The following is a 15235-nucleotide window of genomic DNA, read 5'->3' on the forward strand; positions in this document are numbered from 1 at the left end:
TTATTTATAAATAGAAAAGCTAAGTCCACTTGGTTTGGGTGACAGAGAAGGAGGGCACTTGACCAGGCCCTTGCAGGGGATGTTCTTCCCCTATCAGCAGCAATCGGAACAGCCTTGCTTTGGACAGCAGCTGCCTCAGTATCAGGCATTTTTTGCCTCCCTGTGGGTGGTGTCAGTTTTCTGGGGTCTACACTGGTGGCCTGGGTTCTCCCACTTTGGCTCTCCAGCCTGTAACTGCCCCTGCCTACCTGACTCCTGAGTCAGGGCCTTTCTAGAGTCCCTTTATTGCTGACTTTCAACCTACTTCCTTTCCTCATCTGTGGTTAGGGTGACCATCTGTCCTGGATATTTTGGGAGAAGCCCAATTTTATTATTTCTTCCATAAATGTGGTTTTAACATGCATTTGAATACTTTAGCAAGACTTTTCATGTAAATAAATCCATATATCAGGAAAATGTCCTTTGGCAGACATCTTTTGTCATGGTTCTACCTAAAAAAAATAAAAACTGGTCATGTCAGATGTAACCTCCGTGGCGATGGTCTCTGGACTTCTCACCTGGCCCCAGGTCTGACTGGTTTGAGGTTCTTGGAGATGTCTGCCCTGGAGGTCACTCTAGAATGGCTCCTCCACCACCACCTCTATTGCATCACCAGCCTCTATGTGAAAATCATTGGTCCCATTTATCTGTGTTTAATTTTTTACTGCACCACCCAATGGAAAAAGTTCAAGAGCAGAAACTTTGTCCCGTCGCTGCTGTATCACCTAGAACAGTGCCTGGCAGACAGTAGATGTTCACAACTTTGTTGTGAAATTCACTGTGATTTCTGGTGCTGGCATCTTATTCTGGACCATGGTTCTCAGCCAGAAATAAGAAAATCCAAAGACCCTCTTATTGGAAACGTTCAAAGTCAACAATGGATGAGTTCTCCCAGTCTGCAGAGGGTCATCACAAAGGGCAATGTGGTTGACCCCAGCTTTCCCTCCCTCTGGCAGATGGCCCAAAGGGCCTAGAACACCAGAGGGACTCCATATGTTCAGAATGGTCTCCTCTCCGGCTGGAGGGACAGGCATTCCTCCTAGATGACCACAGGAACCATCAGATGTGGAGGATGGGTGCTGCTGCCCCAGGGCCTGGCATATACAGCAGGAACCCTCTTGGCTCTAGGCCCTCTCCCAGGCCTGCAGTGAGTTGGAGCCCCTCAAGGGTATTCTCAAGGGGCCAGTCCTTAGCTTCCTGGGTCAGAGAATTCCCAGGATGGGACAGGTCATAGCTGGCCCCAGGCTTCTTCCGGAATTTCCTGTTTCCTGGGAAGAGGCTGAGTTCATGTCGCTCTTCAGGCCTTTAACAGAGGACGGTGGGACTGGCTTGGGGAGGGCTCTGGAGCTGTCTAAATTAGGAACATTCAGAGTCTGGTCCCCAGGAAAGCTGAGTGCCTTCTGCAGGCACCCCAGGACCAATCATCTTGGCCAGTGGCTTTCCCCCCATGGAGCCTCTGGAGAAGGCACTCTCCTATCTCCCTGTAGGAGAATTGACCTTATCTTCAAGCACCTCTCCAGGGAGCCTGATCTGAGCATCCCAAGTAGATGTGGACACTCCCCCAAGCACCATGTGTCTCTCCAGCCCTGACCCCCACCCCCCATTACAGCCACTTGGCTACTGTCTTACCCTCTGCAGAACCTTCACATCTCTCCCAGAAGGGAGCCTGGTTCACTGTGCGGCTCAGTAGGTGCTTGATAAATTGTGTTCTGTGGCTCCATGGACTTGCCCCCAGCCTTTCTCCTCAGCCTGCCCACCCCTCCATTCAGGAAGTGGATCGCAGGGCTTGTCAAACCAAATCATAGCGTTAGAAGGCCTGGCTTTCCTGAGGCTAATAACTAGCATAGTTCTTCCAACCCCACCATCCCCTGGCTTTCCACTGCAGAGAGCAGAGCACAGCAGCTGCGTGAGGAGGTCCTGGCCTCCTCACCCCTCACTCCTGCCTGGAGATACATGGGCTATTGGGGTGCTTCCTCCCTCCAAAGTTGCCTCTGGTCTCCATAGTAACCGATTCTCAACTGGCCAAAAGCTCTGGTGGAGGTAGGGGAGGCCAGCAAATACTTGGTCAACTTATTGCCCTATGCCCCCCAGCTCTGCCCCAGTGCCCACCCTCAGAGAGCTGGCCATACCTTTCCCTTTCCCAAGCCTCAATTAGGCAGAGCTTCCTAACCGTTTCACATCATGACTGATACCCTAGGGTAAGGAAGCTACTAGTAGGCAGAGCATGGTAGCTTGCCTCCCCGGCTGCCCCAGGCCTTGCCCAGCAGCCTCAGGGCTGAAGGCAGCAGTATCTTCTCCTCAGACACACGCCAACTGGATGCCCCGATTAAAGGTGGCGCCTCCCTTTTGAAGAAAAGAAGAAAACTGAACCAACACAATTTGCTCAAGTGACATATTTCAATATAATCTCTAAAACTCTATGAATTGAACAGATAAAATACCTCTGGGCTATTTTGTTACAAAATATTTGCCATTTGGATTAGTCGCTGGGTGCAGCCACCCTGCCTTTCCCTAGAGAGGTTTCTCTCTGATGGGGTGGAGGGGTGTGTGTGTGGGGGAGGGACTGCAGCAACAAGGTATGTACAGCAGAACACAGAGACAGACAGACTGGGACAGCAAGGGCGGATTACCCAATAAACTGTTCACTGCAGATTAGTAAGTAAGAACAAGGAAGCCTATGCTTACCTTGCTTACTGGGTATTCCCTCCCTGTCACGAATTGTACATTTGAATTGAGGCTTTGATTCAGCAGGAAGGTGCTGTGGGGTTGGAAGACAGATGCCAGCCATACCTAGAAGCAGAATCTTTGATGTGGTGAAAAAATGTGAAATTGTTCACTATAGATTAGTAAATAAGCACAAGTAAGCCCACGCTTACTTTGCTTATTGGATAATCCAACACTTTGGGGCAGCCTATTGAGTACAAAGAGATGTTGTGGAAGGGTGAGGGTCAAGAACTCCAGGGGGCAGGGCCCGGGGCTGACAAAAGTATGCGGGAACCTTTGGAGACAGACTGACAGACAGACTTCCAGGACAAACTACCAGGGCAGAGTCTTGTTTCAGGTCTAGAGGTGACATTTGCCTAAGAGTGGGCGGAAAAGCTAGTTTCAACTCCTACTCTTGATTCTGGAGTTGGGGCCAAATGGATAAAATCAGGAGGGACCCAGGTCCCCTAAGTAAGGCTTAGAGAGTTGATAGAGTAGGACCATTTCGGGGTAGCCAGGGGGCTGGGACCTGGGCACCAGGCTGTGCCTGGGGGCTCCATCACACTTCGCTTCTGCTCAGCCTTGGGAGAGCAGTGGGGGCCAGGAGCATCTCCAGCTAGGTCCTCTAGGAGGGCCGGAGGCTCTGACTGGCCGCTGCCATTGGGTGGAGACAGGAGGCCCTTCCCAGGGCTCTGGAGGCTGGGTTGGGGGAGGGGGAAAAGGTGGACCCCAACTCAGTCTGTTGGCTGATAGGGGATAGAGCTTACAGGTGTGAAGCTCTTTCTTCTCCTGACATTAAGGAGGGCCAGCTGTGCCTCATCCCAGGGTTAAATGAGGTTTAAGCCTCTGGGAGCTAAATGCCTCAAAGCTCACGGTTGCCTCCATGTGCTGCTACCCTCAGGTGGCTTTGCTTGCTAGGGCAGGACTCCCTGTGCTGCCAGTGGGCCCAGGGCAGCCACCTCAGCACCATGCCATCCCCTCTCCACGGGGTAGGGAGCCGTCTACCCTGGTGAAGGGGCTCAGAGATGCCTGAGAGGCCAGATCCTCAGGGGAAAGGCCCTGCCAGCCCTCAGACCCTGTAGGCCCCCAAACTACAGGAAAAGCCAGGTCTCAGCAGAGGTGGGCAGGGAGGCGCCCATTCTACCTCAAAGAGCACCATGCCCATCACCAGGGAAGGAGGTAAACTCTGGGGCACAATGTGAGCAGGAGACAAGAAACTCAATAGTCAGGGGAGCTCAGCAGGCTGGCGGGGCTGTAGGGGGCTGTCCCCTTTCCTCAGCAGCCCTTGGTCCCCACCTATATTCAGCCATGCTCATAACTCATATTTCTTCATAACTCATACTTCACATGCCTCCCTCCCATTCATCATTTTCACTCACTTTTTTCAAAGTCTTATTTTCAGTCTCCCTCATTCAAGATCCATCCACTCTCATGCACACAACTCCTATGTCCTTGGCTCCTGCTGCCCAGAACTTCAGTTGTTACAGATAAGCCCTGCTTCGGTCAAGGGCATCAGAGGAGGCTGATTTGGGCACCCCATCTGCTCCATTCTGAAAGGTTCTGATTAGAGTATCCCTGTTAAGACACAAAAGATGGGACTAGGGCCATGAGGACAGTCATGAGCACATGGGCTGAGGATCCACAGCAGGAGGTGGTGGCAAACTGGCTGCAAGTTATGGAAACAGAGCCAACAAAGACAAGGCCAAAAATAAATCTGTGGGGTGACATCATAATGACGTCTGGGTGACCACACACATACACACAAAACTAGGTCATCTGTAACCTCAGGTATTAGGGGAAGAATCTTTTGTCTCCCAGTTGGCCCAGGGTACTTACTGCACATTTGGTCTTGGGGTAGGAGTTAAGCTAATTCACTTTAGACTTTGCTGACACCCACTTGCACCTTGCAGACCACTGTAACAATGAGTTCCAGGGGAAGGGGGATCCTAACACGGGACAGCAACTACCATTGGCACAGGACTGGAGGTTCAGTCTGGCTTGGGAAGACACTTCCTGAAAGGGTGGTGATTAGAACAGGTCAAGGCACCATCCTGTGGTCTCTGAGGCAAGGCTGGCCTCTTGTGGGGCCTGGGCTTGGTAAATCTGTCTAAAGGTTGCCTCTCAATTCTGCTTGGCATGGGGGAGGTTGACAAGAGTCCAGAGCCCCAGACTAGCTCTCCTTTGCACTTTTGAGGGTTCAGGGGCTCACTGAGCCACCCCTACTGGAGGCAGGTCTGGTGTGTCCCAGGAGGGGAGATTTAAAGGCTGAGGGGCTAGTTTGGATGGCCGATGGGGAAATGCAGGTGGTTGTGCAGTACCTGCTCCTATTGTCCTCTCTGTCCCCAAATCCCTTCTGGAGGCCACAGAAAGTCAAGCAACAAGGAGCTCCCTCCCTCTGCTGCTGGCTGCATTTGCCCTGGGAAATCACCTTCCGTATGTCAGCTTCCACGATGGAACAATGCAACCTGGGTCTGTGTACCCACCTGTGTACACATCCCAGTGGCTGGGTGTGTGGGGCTAGGGAACTAAGAAACTCTGAAAAAGGTGCATTTTGGCAGCTGTATGACCTCATGATTCCATGGTGCTATTGAACTGGTCATAGAGAACTGAGGGAGCTCCCTTTTCCTTCCTCCCTGGAGCTTGGAAACTTCTAGTCTGCACAGCCCTGGCCAGGCAGAGACCCAGCCTCTGGGAAAGCTAGAGGAGAAACCCTGCTGAGGACAGGCAACATCTCAGGGGATGAACAGCCAGCCTCTTGAGACTGCTGGGCTGGGGACAGGGGACAGCAGAGAAAGCTGGCCCTCCCTACACCTCCTCCCCACGTGGCTCCTTCAGGGAGCGAGTGCCAACCCTCCTCCACTCAGTCCAGCCACAGATGCACCTTATCCTGAGTTGTCAGGCCACCTTCTGTCCGGTGCTCTGGTGCTTGCTAGCCCAGCCTCCTCCAGTCCTGCCCACGGGCCTAAGACCCTGTGTCACTAGCAGACTTCAGGGTTTGGGTGGAGGCCTCCCACTCCTGTTTTCTTCAGTCTGTGGCCCAAATGGGGAGCATGATGGCAAGAGGCAGAGGAAGTTTCCCCACGTCCAGCTGTGCAGGGCCCCAGGAGAGTGAAGTGGTGTCTTGAGATTTGGGGATAGGGTGCTCAACCGAGTAAGGGAAGCATGGTCAGAAGAGGCAAGCCAGGTGCCACAGATTGGGGTTCTGGTTCCAAAACGACAGTGACTGGTGATGAGAATGTATGTCAGGGCGTGGGGAGCTGCAAAGGGGCAGTCTGGGCTGTTGGGCCCCCAGCAGCCAGCCCTCTGCGGACAGCAGAGTGAGGTGCAGTCTACACCAGGCTCCTTGAGCCGCTGGAGTAGCGCCGCCGGTGCAGAAGGGAGCCTGGTGGGCAGTACTGGTGCGGGTGGTTGTAGGGGGGTGGGGGTGGGGGCAGTGGAGGCTGGTGGATGACCTTGACTGGGGACCCTGGGCCACCCAGGGGTGTGGAGCCGCAGGAGTCAGAGGAGGACGAGGCGTAGCAGGAAAGGGCCTGGCTCAGCAGGGGCTCCATGCGGGCCAAGCAGGGCTTGTCCAGGACAATGACCTTGACAATTTGCTGGCACTGCACCAGGGTCCCCGGGGGCGTGGATGGTGGTGGAGGCAGCAGCAGTGAGGGCTGCTCTCGCAGGGGGCTAGGCTGCAGGTTTGGCAGCGGCGCTGGCACTCCCTTCTCGGCCCCCAGCGCGGGGTTGTGCTGAGACATTTGAAGCCTGTTGTGAATTGACACCTAGTTTAGAAACAGCCAAAGAAGCATGAAATGTTACAAGACTAATTCCCAGCTGCTAGGACTGGCTACCCTGAGCCGCCCTTTGCCTCCCCGCTCTCCCAGCTCCTGCTGCCCATTACGTGCACTTAGTCTTCCTTTTGACCCTTTCCCCTTCTGTCCACCTAGAGGAAAACTGGCTGCCAAGCAGAGGGCTGATCCTGCTTCTTCCCCAGAGCGACAGTAGAGTTGGGAGACTGACTCGTCCTGCTAGTTCTGCTACTGACTGTACAATCTCACCTTGCTAGGCCTCAGTTTCTCCATCTGTGAGATGGGTGGTTGGACTAATTGACTGTAGGGTTCTGCAGAGGTCTTATAGTCACATTACATGGGCCTGCTGGGTTGGTGGCTTGGGCCATGGCTAAACTTCACCTGCCTCCCTGTCCACCAACCTCAGAGCTTAAAAAGCAGAGATAATAGTCTATGTTCCCTCCCTGCCTCTCAGGGGTGTGCTGAGGACAAAGGGGGACTGGACACAAGGACAGTCAAGCATCTTTGAGCCTTCACTCCCCTCTCCTCCCACCAGCTTTGTTAAAGGGCAAAGATGTCCAAATCCCAGAATGTCAGGGATCTCAGAAGGGGTGATCTGGACCTACCCCACCCAGCAGACTCCCCAAGTCCATGAACAGCAACAAGCGCAGCCCAGACAGCCAAGGACAGAGTCTGAGACCCTGGCTGCCTTTTGGGTCCAAAGTGGGTCCTGGTAAATCTGTCCTGCTGCAGGAGGAGTTACCCAGAAAGGGCTCAACTCTTATCCATTGGGTGAGGCAAGAAGAGGTGGCCCAGACAACGCCCATGAGCCCCTTTCCTCAGACCATGGAAGTCACTGTGAGCCAGGCTGTCTTCCTCTAGCCAGCAGCGGGAGGTGAGAGAAATGGGTGAAGGGAGGCTAGAGGATTCTGGAAGGAGAGGGACTTTATTCCTTACCCTGCTCTATCCTCCAAGCTCCTTAGCTGATATGACCCACCACACCCGCACCAAATAACTCAAGGGAGATGACTGAGGCCCTTCTTTTCTCTGAGAATGTTTGCTATTGGGCCACCATCTGTCCTTTGACACCACGTCTCAGGGCCGGCTGCTCAGAACACAGCGGGGGAAGTTGAGGCTGCAGGGGAGGGGACTGTATCCCAGAGCCTAGATCAGGATGGCCCAGCCTGAGAGCCCATCTCAGAGCCCTAAGCCTGTTTATTAGCCAACAGTACAATTTCAGGGACCCCCTTTCCTGGCCCTAGGCACTCCTCATAGTCTCATCGAGGCCTGGTTCTTTAGTCCTGACCCTCAGTATTCACAAGCCCTTGACTGCCAAGCTCAGCACTTTGCCAGTCTTTATTGATCATGCTCAACCTCCAACCTCAGCAGCACTGTCTAGGCCTGAGGTCCCCTCAAATGAAGAAGCCCCTTGACCTTCTCACTGCCTTGCTGAGACCCATGGCAGACCAAGAGCAGGGCTGTGGCCCACCTTTTTGGTGGAACCTTAAAGCTGCTGGAGGGGGACAGGCTCCTCCCTCCATTTGCTTGTATCCTGAATTCTTCCCCAGGAGGAAGTGGTGGCCTGAGATAGCTGGGCAGGCTGGGCCTTTTCGGCTCACTTTCCCCAAATTTTACAGCTGCCCTTCCCCAGGCCAATGTCTGCTGCCCCATGCCCAGAGAACTGAGCCTCTCCCAGCCCCCCATCACTGCCATACCTCTCAGCCTCTTCTCTACTTCCTGCTTTGTGATCCCTCTCTCCACTGTCTGCACCTTCCTCTTCTAGCCCCAACCACCTTTACTTTAATGGTTCATAAGCAAAAAGCAGGCAGTGACAGCAAAACTCTCTTATTCTGACCCCCCTTCTCACCTCCCTGCTGATGAAAGAAAGAAAGCAGGGAAGAAGGAGGAAGGAAGGAAGACGGAACAAAGAAAGGAAAAGGAGGAAAGAGACAGACAAAGAGCCAAGAAAGGCAGTCAGGTGGAACATGAGTAGCAGGTCAGAACAGCTCAGAGATGATGGAAAAAGCGCCTGCCAGAGGGCTCGGCCAGGCAATGACGGAGAGAGGGCAGGGGAGAGAGAGCTTGGGTCCAGCTGAGAGGCCACGGGACGGCAAGGCTGTCCTCTGTGCAGGGAACAGAGGCTGGTAGGGCCCTGCAGCTAGCCAAGGGGTGGCAGCCTTGCAGATAGCCACATGCCCTTTGAGGTGGGGGAGGGTAGGAGGGAAGAATGGTACACTGGAGTGCTTGTCCTCTCTGGGCAGGTCAGGCTAAGGCATGGGCAGGACTGGCAGAACAAACGGAGGGCTGGTAACTTAGTGTGCTTATCTGCAAGGCTAGAGAATGGGCAGCTGCAGGAAGATGGGGAGAGGAGGGGGCAGAGGATGGAATACCCACCCTGGGGGCTTGTCAGCTGCTGGGGCAGGAAGCTCCTCCGTGTAAAGGTGCCTCCTCCAGACACAGGTGTGTGGGGGATGGGGGCCATAGAGGTGGAGGAAAGAAACTGAGCTCCCCTGGGGGGATCTTGGGGCTTCCCAGAATTTAGTTAGCCTGGTGGACCGGCTCCTCCTAAGAATTTAGTTAGCCTGGTGGACAGACACCTAAGTGCAGGTCCCAGACTGGGAAGCCCTTCCAGTGCGGAGTGGGGTTGGGGAAGGAGATGTGTGTGTGAGCAGCCAGTGGTCCCTGGAGGCCTGGCAGGGAAGGAGAGGAAGGGAGGGGCTCATTGAGGTGCTAAGGGGCCAGTGGGGGAGGCTAGGCCCAGCTAATCTTGCAGGAGCAACTGCATACCCCCAGGTGACACTCAGGGGTTTGGCAGAAGTCAGCTGCTGTTGCTATGTCCCTACTCCCTTCCCACTTACTGTCTTGGACAAAAGAATAGCTGAGAACCTGTCACTGGGGGATGGACAGTCTCTGGGTTTATCAGCTCTTCTCCCAGGAACCAAAAACTGAACCTGTTGCCATTGAGCCAGTTCAACTCATGATTCAGAGTAGAATTGCTCCATAGAGTTTTCAATGGCTGTGATCTGTCAGAAGCAGATCGCCAGGCCTGTATTCTGAGGACTCTGGTTGGATTCAAACTGCCAACCTTGTGGCTAGTAGCTGTGCATTTAACTATTTGCACCACCCTGGGGCTCCTCTCCTAGGAAAATCTCTAAGATAACCTCAACTCAACTCACCCCATTTGGCCCCATTTTCTCCATTTACCTCCCTGCCCCATGGTCAGCATTCCAGATGGACCAGCTGCTCCAGGCAGAAGTTCCTTCCTCCCAGCTGACCCCACTCTCAACTCTTCAACTTCCCCCAAGAGGTACCCAAGAGGGCAGGGTCTTCCCCAGAAGTGACCACTTGGAGACCTGACTTAGGGGTGGTTATTCTCTGGAGGGATACCAGACCTCTCCAATGGCAGGTGGGAGGATTTGAGGAAAGGACTATAAGGCTCTCTGATAATAGCAAATATTTGAGGATCAGTGAACAAGAAGCAGTTTGCTGGGGAAGTGGACTCTGGGGAGCATGGGAGGAATCACCCTGAAGGGTGTCATGGGCTTTGTGTCCACAGTTAGTCTGGGAGCTCGACTTTGGAGGGCGACCAGCTGGGGCACGCTAGGGTGGGAATGGGTAGAAAGTGCTGGAAGCTTTATTAGGCGCTAGAATAATGGCATTACCCATGCTAGCAGTAACTTTTAATTGTATCTCTTGAAATTGGTAAAATGGTGAGTCGGGCTGGGGAGGCATTGATTAATACCTGAGAAGAGAAACAACAGAGACGGTGAGAAGAAGGACAAGCGGGGGCACAGAATCACTCACCTCGGCAACCAGGCCTCCACTTACCTCCACCGTGTTCTCCACAGGCTTCTCCCCCAGCACCGTGTCCCTTTTGGCTTTGAATACAAAAGGCCCAAGGCTCAATCTCCACTGGCCTCAAACACAAATTCGCACCCCCTCCACCCCCAATCTCTGCAATTCAGATGATGTGGGCAGAAAGAGCCTGTGTGTCACACCATTCCCAGCCCTGATGCAGCCTGGGGCAGTGGCCAGGAAGTCACAAGCTCAGTGTTCTAGTTCTAGTCTTGCCATTCAGTAGCTGTGTGACCATGGGCAAGATGCTACACCTCTCTGGGCCTCTAAAAACTAGATCTCTGAAGTTCTTTCTGATGTTGACATTATTGAGTCTAATTTACCCACAGTCAAAGCCTTTCCAACACAGACTTTGAAAGTTGGCTTAGGAGGTGGGGACTGGCACTGGTTCTTTGCTCTCAGAAGCACAAGGGATTTCATTGTGCATGGATACATGTTAACCTGTCTCCTTCAAGCACAGACTGCTTGAGGGCAGGCACCCTGTTTCTTCCTTGTTCTTCTCCCTGCTACCTAGTAAACCAACTCTGACTCATGAGGACTCCGTGTGTGTCAGAGTAGAACCACCCCATAGGGTTTTCAGTGGCTAATTTTTCAGAAGTAGGTCACCAGGCCTTTCTTCCAAGGTGCCTCAGGGGACATGTGAACCTCCAACCTTTCAGTTATCAGCCTAGTGTGTAAACGTTAGCATTCCCAGGGACTCCACCTAACTTGGCAGTAAGGATTAAATGAATCGAGGCCAGTACAGCACTCACCACACTGCCTGGCATAGTAAACAACAACCAAAAAAAAAAAAAAAACCAAACCAAACTCACTGCCATTGAGTCGATTCCGACTCGGAGTGGTCCCCTCTTTGGGTTTCCAGGGCAGTAAATCCTTAAGAAGGAGCGCTCTGGTAGCGTAGTGCCTAAGGCACTTGACTGCTAACCAGAAGGCTGGCGGTTCAAACCCACCAGCCACTCCCTGGAAGGAAGATGGGGCAATCTACTTCCATAGTGATACTGCCTCAGAAACCCAAGGAGGGGTCGCTATGAGTCGGGTCTGACTCGACGGCACATAACACCAAACAACAACAAATACTTATGGAGGTAGATTGCCTAGTCTTCCTTCCATGGAGCAGCTAGTGGGTTTGAACCACTAACCTTCTGGTTAGCAATCAAATGTCTCAGTCACCACACCATGAGAGCTCTTGGCATAGTAAGAGCCTGAAAATGGCTGTCAAGACTACTAGGGAGGTTCTGGCAGGCTTGGCCAGCACCAGGGTCCCCATGGCCCTCCATGTCAGCTTGATGAGCCTTTCTGGCTCAGGTACTTCTAGTTCCCACCCCCAGCTCCACTAGGCATCTCAGGGCCCTTTAGCAGGAGCCCCCTGAGTTCTCAGACACCCCCAAGGGTGCTAGCTCCCCTCACTGTGCCCATCCCTCTGCTTTCTCTAGCACAAAGGGGAGCTGTGCTGTTGTTTGGGAACAATGAGAACATCCTTCTGTGAAGACTCCTCTTGGAAAAGTCCCTGGGACGCGCTTCTTGGCCTGAGGGGCTGTGGCATCCAAAATAGGCAGGCTGGGGTACGGGCTGTGGGTAGGGGGTCAGGGAAGATATCACAGTGGAGAGTTGGCTCTGGAATGTTAAAAGGCTGTGAAACAAGCCACAACCCATGCACTATGACCTTAGAGAAATGAAAGGGCTTTTGGAAAGCAGAACTATGATACTTGATTGCAGTCTAAACCCATAGAGAGAAGAGGATAGATCTCCACATAGCAAAAAGAGCCCCAAGTCTTGCTTGGAAAATGAATCTCCTCTCCTAGCTGGTGTGACCAGTTCCTATGGGGCTGCCTATTCAAATCGTAGTGTCACAGCCAAGTGCTAAGGTTACAGACCAAGATGAAAACCACTGGAATGTCTCCACTCAAGCTGATGTTTTGCAATGACCTTGCTTTCCAGTGCTTAGCACAGGGCACACAGTAGACACTCAATAATTATTTGCTGAGTGTAATAATAAGTGAATTTGCAAACAGTCCTCAGTGTTTGGTGGAGTTTTGTTGGGATGAAATTTAATCCTTACGTCATCTCTCCTTCTAATTCTCTTTTGTTCAGGGCTGGTGGAGTGGAGGTGGGGTAACTTTCTGTGAGTGCAGCAGGTGGGGGCTGAGGTTAGGAGCTGGAGGGAGAAAGATAGAAGCATGTCCATGGGAAGAAGGAAGCAGGTCTAGGTGAGCAGAGGTGAAGCAAAGTCTGCAGCTGGCTTTAAACATCTAGGTAAGTCATTCAATTTGAAGGAACCGTTTCAGAAATTGGGTTTGAGTTCTCATCTGGATTTTGGGGTGGACTGACTCTGGGATAAAGGAATGCTTAGGGCCTATTAGTGAAAACACTTTAAGGGGAAGAGCAAGAGTTCCAGACCTTTCTGACCATCCTTCTTCCTTGCTCTGGACTCTGATCTTCTACTGACACTTGCACCATGCATACACTTCTTTCTTATCTTCCCCCTAACTCCCAGCACTACAGCCCCACAAAACAAAGAAAAGCAAGCCTGGAGTTCCTCCACAGAAACAAATGGCCATGGAGACTAGCACCCACCCAAATTCCCCAGGAAACGAAGCCCAGGGGCTATGCATGGCCTCTGTGGGCCCAAGGCTCTGAGCAGAGCTGTGGCTCACCTGTAGGTGATCCGTGCTTGGACTGTGGGTCCACCTGTGCTCCACTGGACTTGAAGGAGAGGGTCTTTGCTCCCTGCTGTTTCTCCAGCTCCCCTAGGGGATGGAGAAGCCCATAAACAGTTGTTGTTGTTAAGTGCCGTCGAGTCGTTTCCGACTCATAGTGACCCCATGAACAGCAGAACAAAACACCGCCCCTAATCCCATGCCAGCTCCATGATCCCTGCTATACTTGAGTCCATTGTCGCCCATGAACAGAGAGCAACCCTTACCCTTGACGGTGCAGAGCTGAGAGGAGAATGATGAGAGAAAGCAGGAAGAGGAGGAAGAGGGACACTTCAAGCCTGCTACAAAAACTTTGGAGTCTGGCCATAGTAGCTTTGAATCCTGACCCTATCACTTAATTGCAAGTTAAGTAACCTCTCAGAGACTCAGTTTCCTCATCTGTATACCAGGATGATAATATCTACTTGGACATCACAACAGAGAGGCAGTGAAAGAGGTTAAGAGGAAGGTGGCTGCCTGGGTTTGAATTCTGGTTCAGATGCTTCCTGGTGGTGTGGCTTTAGGTAAGTTACTTAACCTCTCAGTGCCTCACTTGACAGCCAGTGGGGTCCACTTTCAAGTGTTGTAAAGAGGATTATGTGAGAAAATGCATTTAAAGCACTTAGAACAGGGTCAGGCATTTATTACAATGTATAAGAAGCCCTTAGCACACAGCAGACTTTAGGACTGTTGGCTAGTGAGGTCTCATCATTACTGCCCTCCCCTGACCACCCCCTACTTCCTCAGTGCCTGCAGGCCTGAGCTTCTGTAGGGTTTCCAAAGCCATTCCAAGCAGGAAATCCCACGTGCCTGCACAGCCAAGACATCTGTCCTGGTGCTCAACTTTAATTCCTCTCACTGGACTATAAACCTGTTCCTTCTTGTTCTTCCCTCAGCGGTGTTAGAGATCTGCCAGTTACCATCCTTGGAGACTTGACAGTCATTATTAAATCACTCCTCCAGCTTCTCTTTTCCAGGAGACATAATTCAAGTTCCTTTTATTAAAGCGACTCTCCTGGGTCCCATTTCCTGTCTTTCTGGTTGTCTATAATCCAGGAACACTGAACTGCAAACCCCCAAACCAGAACCATCTGCACCAATTGCCTGAATCACACCATCAATCAATATAAATATTTTTCCTGAACTGAAAGTTGGTTCTCTCCCCACAGAGGGGCTGTCTCGGATTTGGAGAAATTAGCGTAATAATTATAAGCAACCCGGGTGCACTTCTTATCTTGTCACTGACTGTGAACTTGGGCAACTTTCTTAAGCTCTGAGCCTCAGTTTCTTCATCTGTAAAGTGAGGATAATAAACCTTATTATATAGAGGAGCCCTGCTGGTGCAGTGGTTTAAGCATATGGCTGCTAACTGAAAGGTCAGTGGTTCAAACCAGGGCTTTGCATTAGCTCATTCTGGTTTGAATCCCACTGAATATTTGCATTTCCACCCCCAGATATACAGAATCAGAATCTACATTTTAACAATATTCCCAGGTGATTCTTATATAATCTTTACCGAAGCAGACTGCTCCCACAGAGTGGCTGGTGGGTTTGAACTGCCAACCTTTTGGTTAGCAGCCAAGTGCTTAACCACTGTACCACTAGGGCTTCTTGCTTTAGGAGAAAATAATATAGTAGACGTGGCAATCAGTCTGGTGCCTGACATGTAATCAGTGCTCAAGAAATGGTCACTGTTACTGTTTTTCATTTTCTTTTTTCTTACTTTCTTTTTCCTCTGTGCTCCAACCAGCCCTTCATCTTCTCTCAGCTATTCCTTCCCTTCTGTATGTCTGAACAAGAACAGCCAAAGGTAAACCTCTCTCCCCGCTCCCTTGCCCTCTAGACAGCAGGAGAGGGATATTCACCTCTTGACATAACAGGTTCTGACAGTATCTACTCCTTTGTACTTAGAAGGGATGTGATGTAGGGCTCTCCGTGAGGGGTGGAGGGAGATGTCTCTTCCAGCTAGTGCTAGTCAGTGCCTATGGTTCCCTAGGGCTGTGTGGAGCCATCTGTGGCACTTTGAAAACGAAAGAAGCCATTTGAGGGTGTGTCCTTGAGCTGTTTTAGAATAACAGCTGGGGTGGGCATCTCTGGGCATCCAGGCCAGCCCTTGCAAAGCTTCTGTTTGCTACACTGCTGAACTCAAGTATGCCAATTGATTGGGAA

At 51.9% G+C, this 15235-nt stretch overlaps 1 protein-coding gene across 1 annotated transcript in view; it reads right to left on the reverse strand.

Annotated features, from left to right (window-relative positions):
* Positions 1 to 6071: 6071 nt before the first annotated feature.
* The window catches only part of IQSEC3 (IQ motif and Sec7 domain ArfGEF 3), a 140154-nt gene continuing 130990 nt past the window's right edge, over positions 6072 to 15235 (reverse strand). The window contains exons 12-14 of the mRNA XM_007937052.1: positions 13025 to 13117; positions 10344 to 10393; positions 6072 to 6509 (exon numbers count right to left, since the gene is read on the reverse strand). Coding sequence (XP_007935243.1) covers positions 6072 to 6509; positions 10344 to 10393; positions 13025 to 13117 — 581 coding nt within the window. The remainder of the gene's footprint in view (positions 6510 to 10343; positions 10394 to 13024; positions 13118 to 15235) is intronic.

The sequence above is a fragment of the Orycteropus afer genome, unplaced genomic scaffold (genome assembly GCF_000298275.1).
Source record: "Orycteropus afer afer isolate SDZICR_OR568_19922 unplaced genomic scaffold, OryAfe1.0 scaffold00040, whole genome shotgun sequence".
NCBI lineage: Eukaryota > Metazoa > Chordata > Mammalia > Tubulidentata > Orycteropodidae > Orycteropus > Orycteropus afer.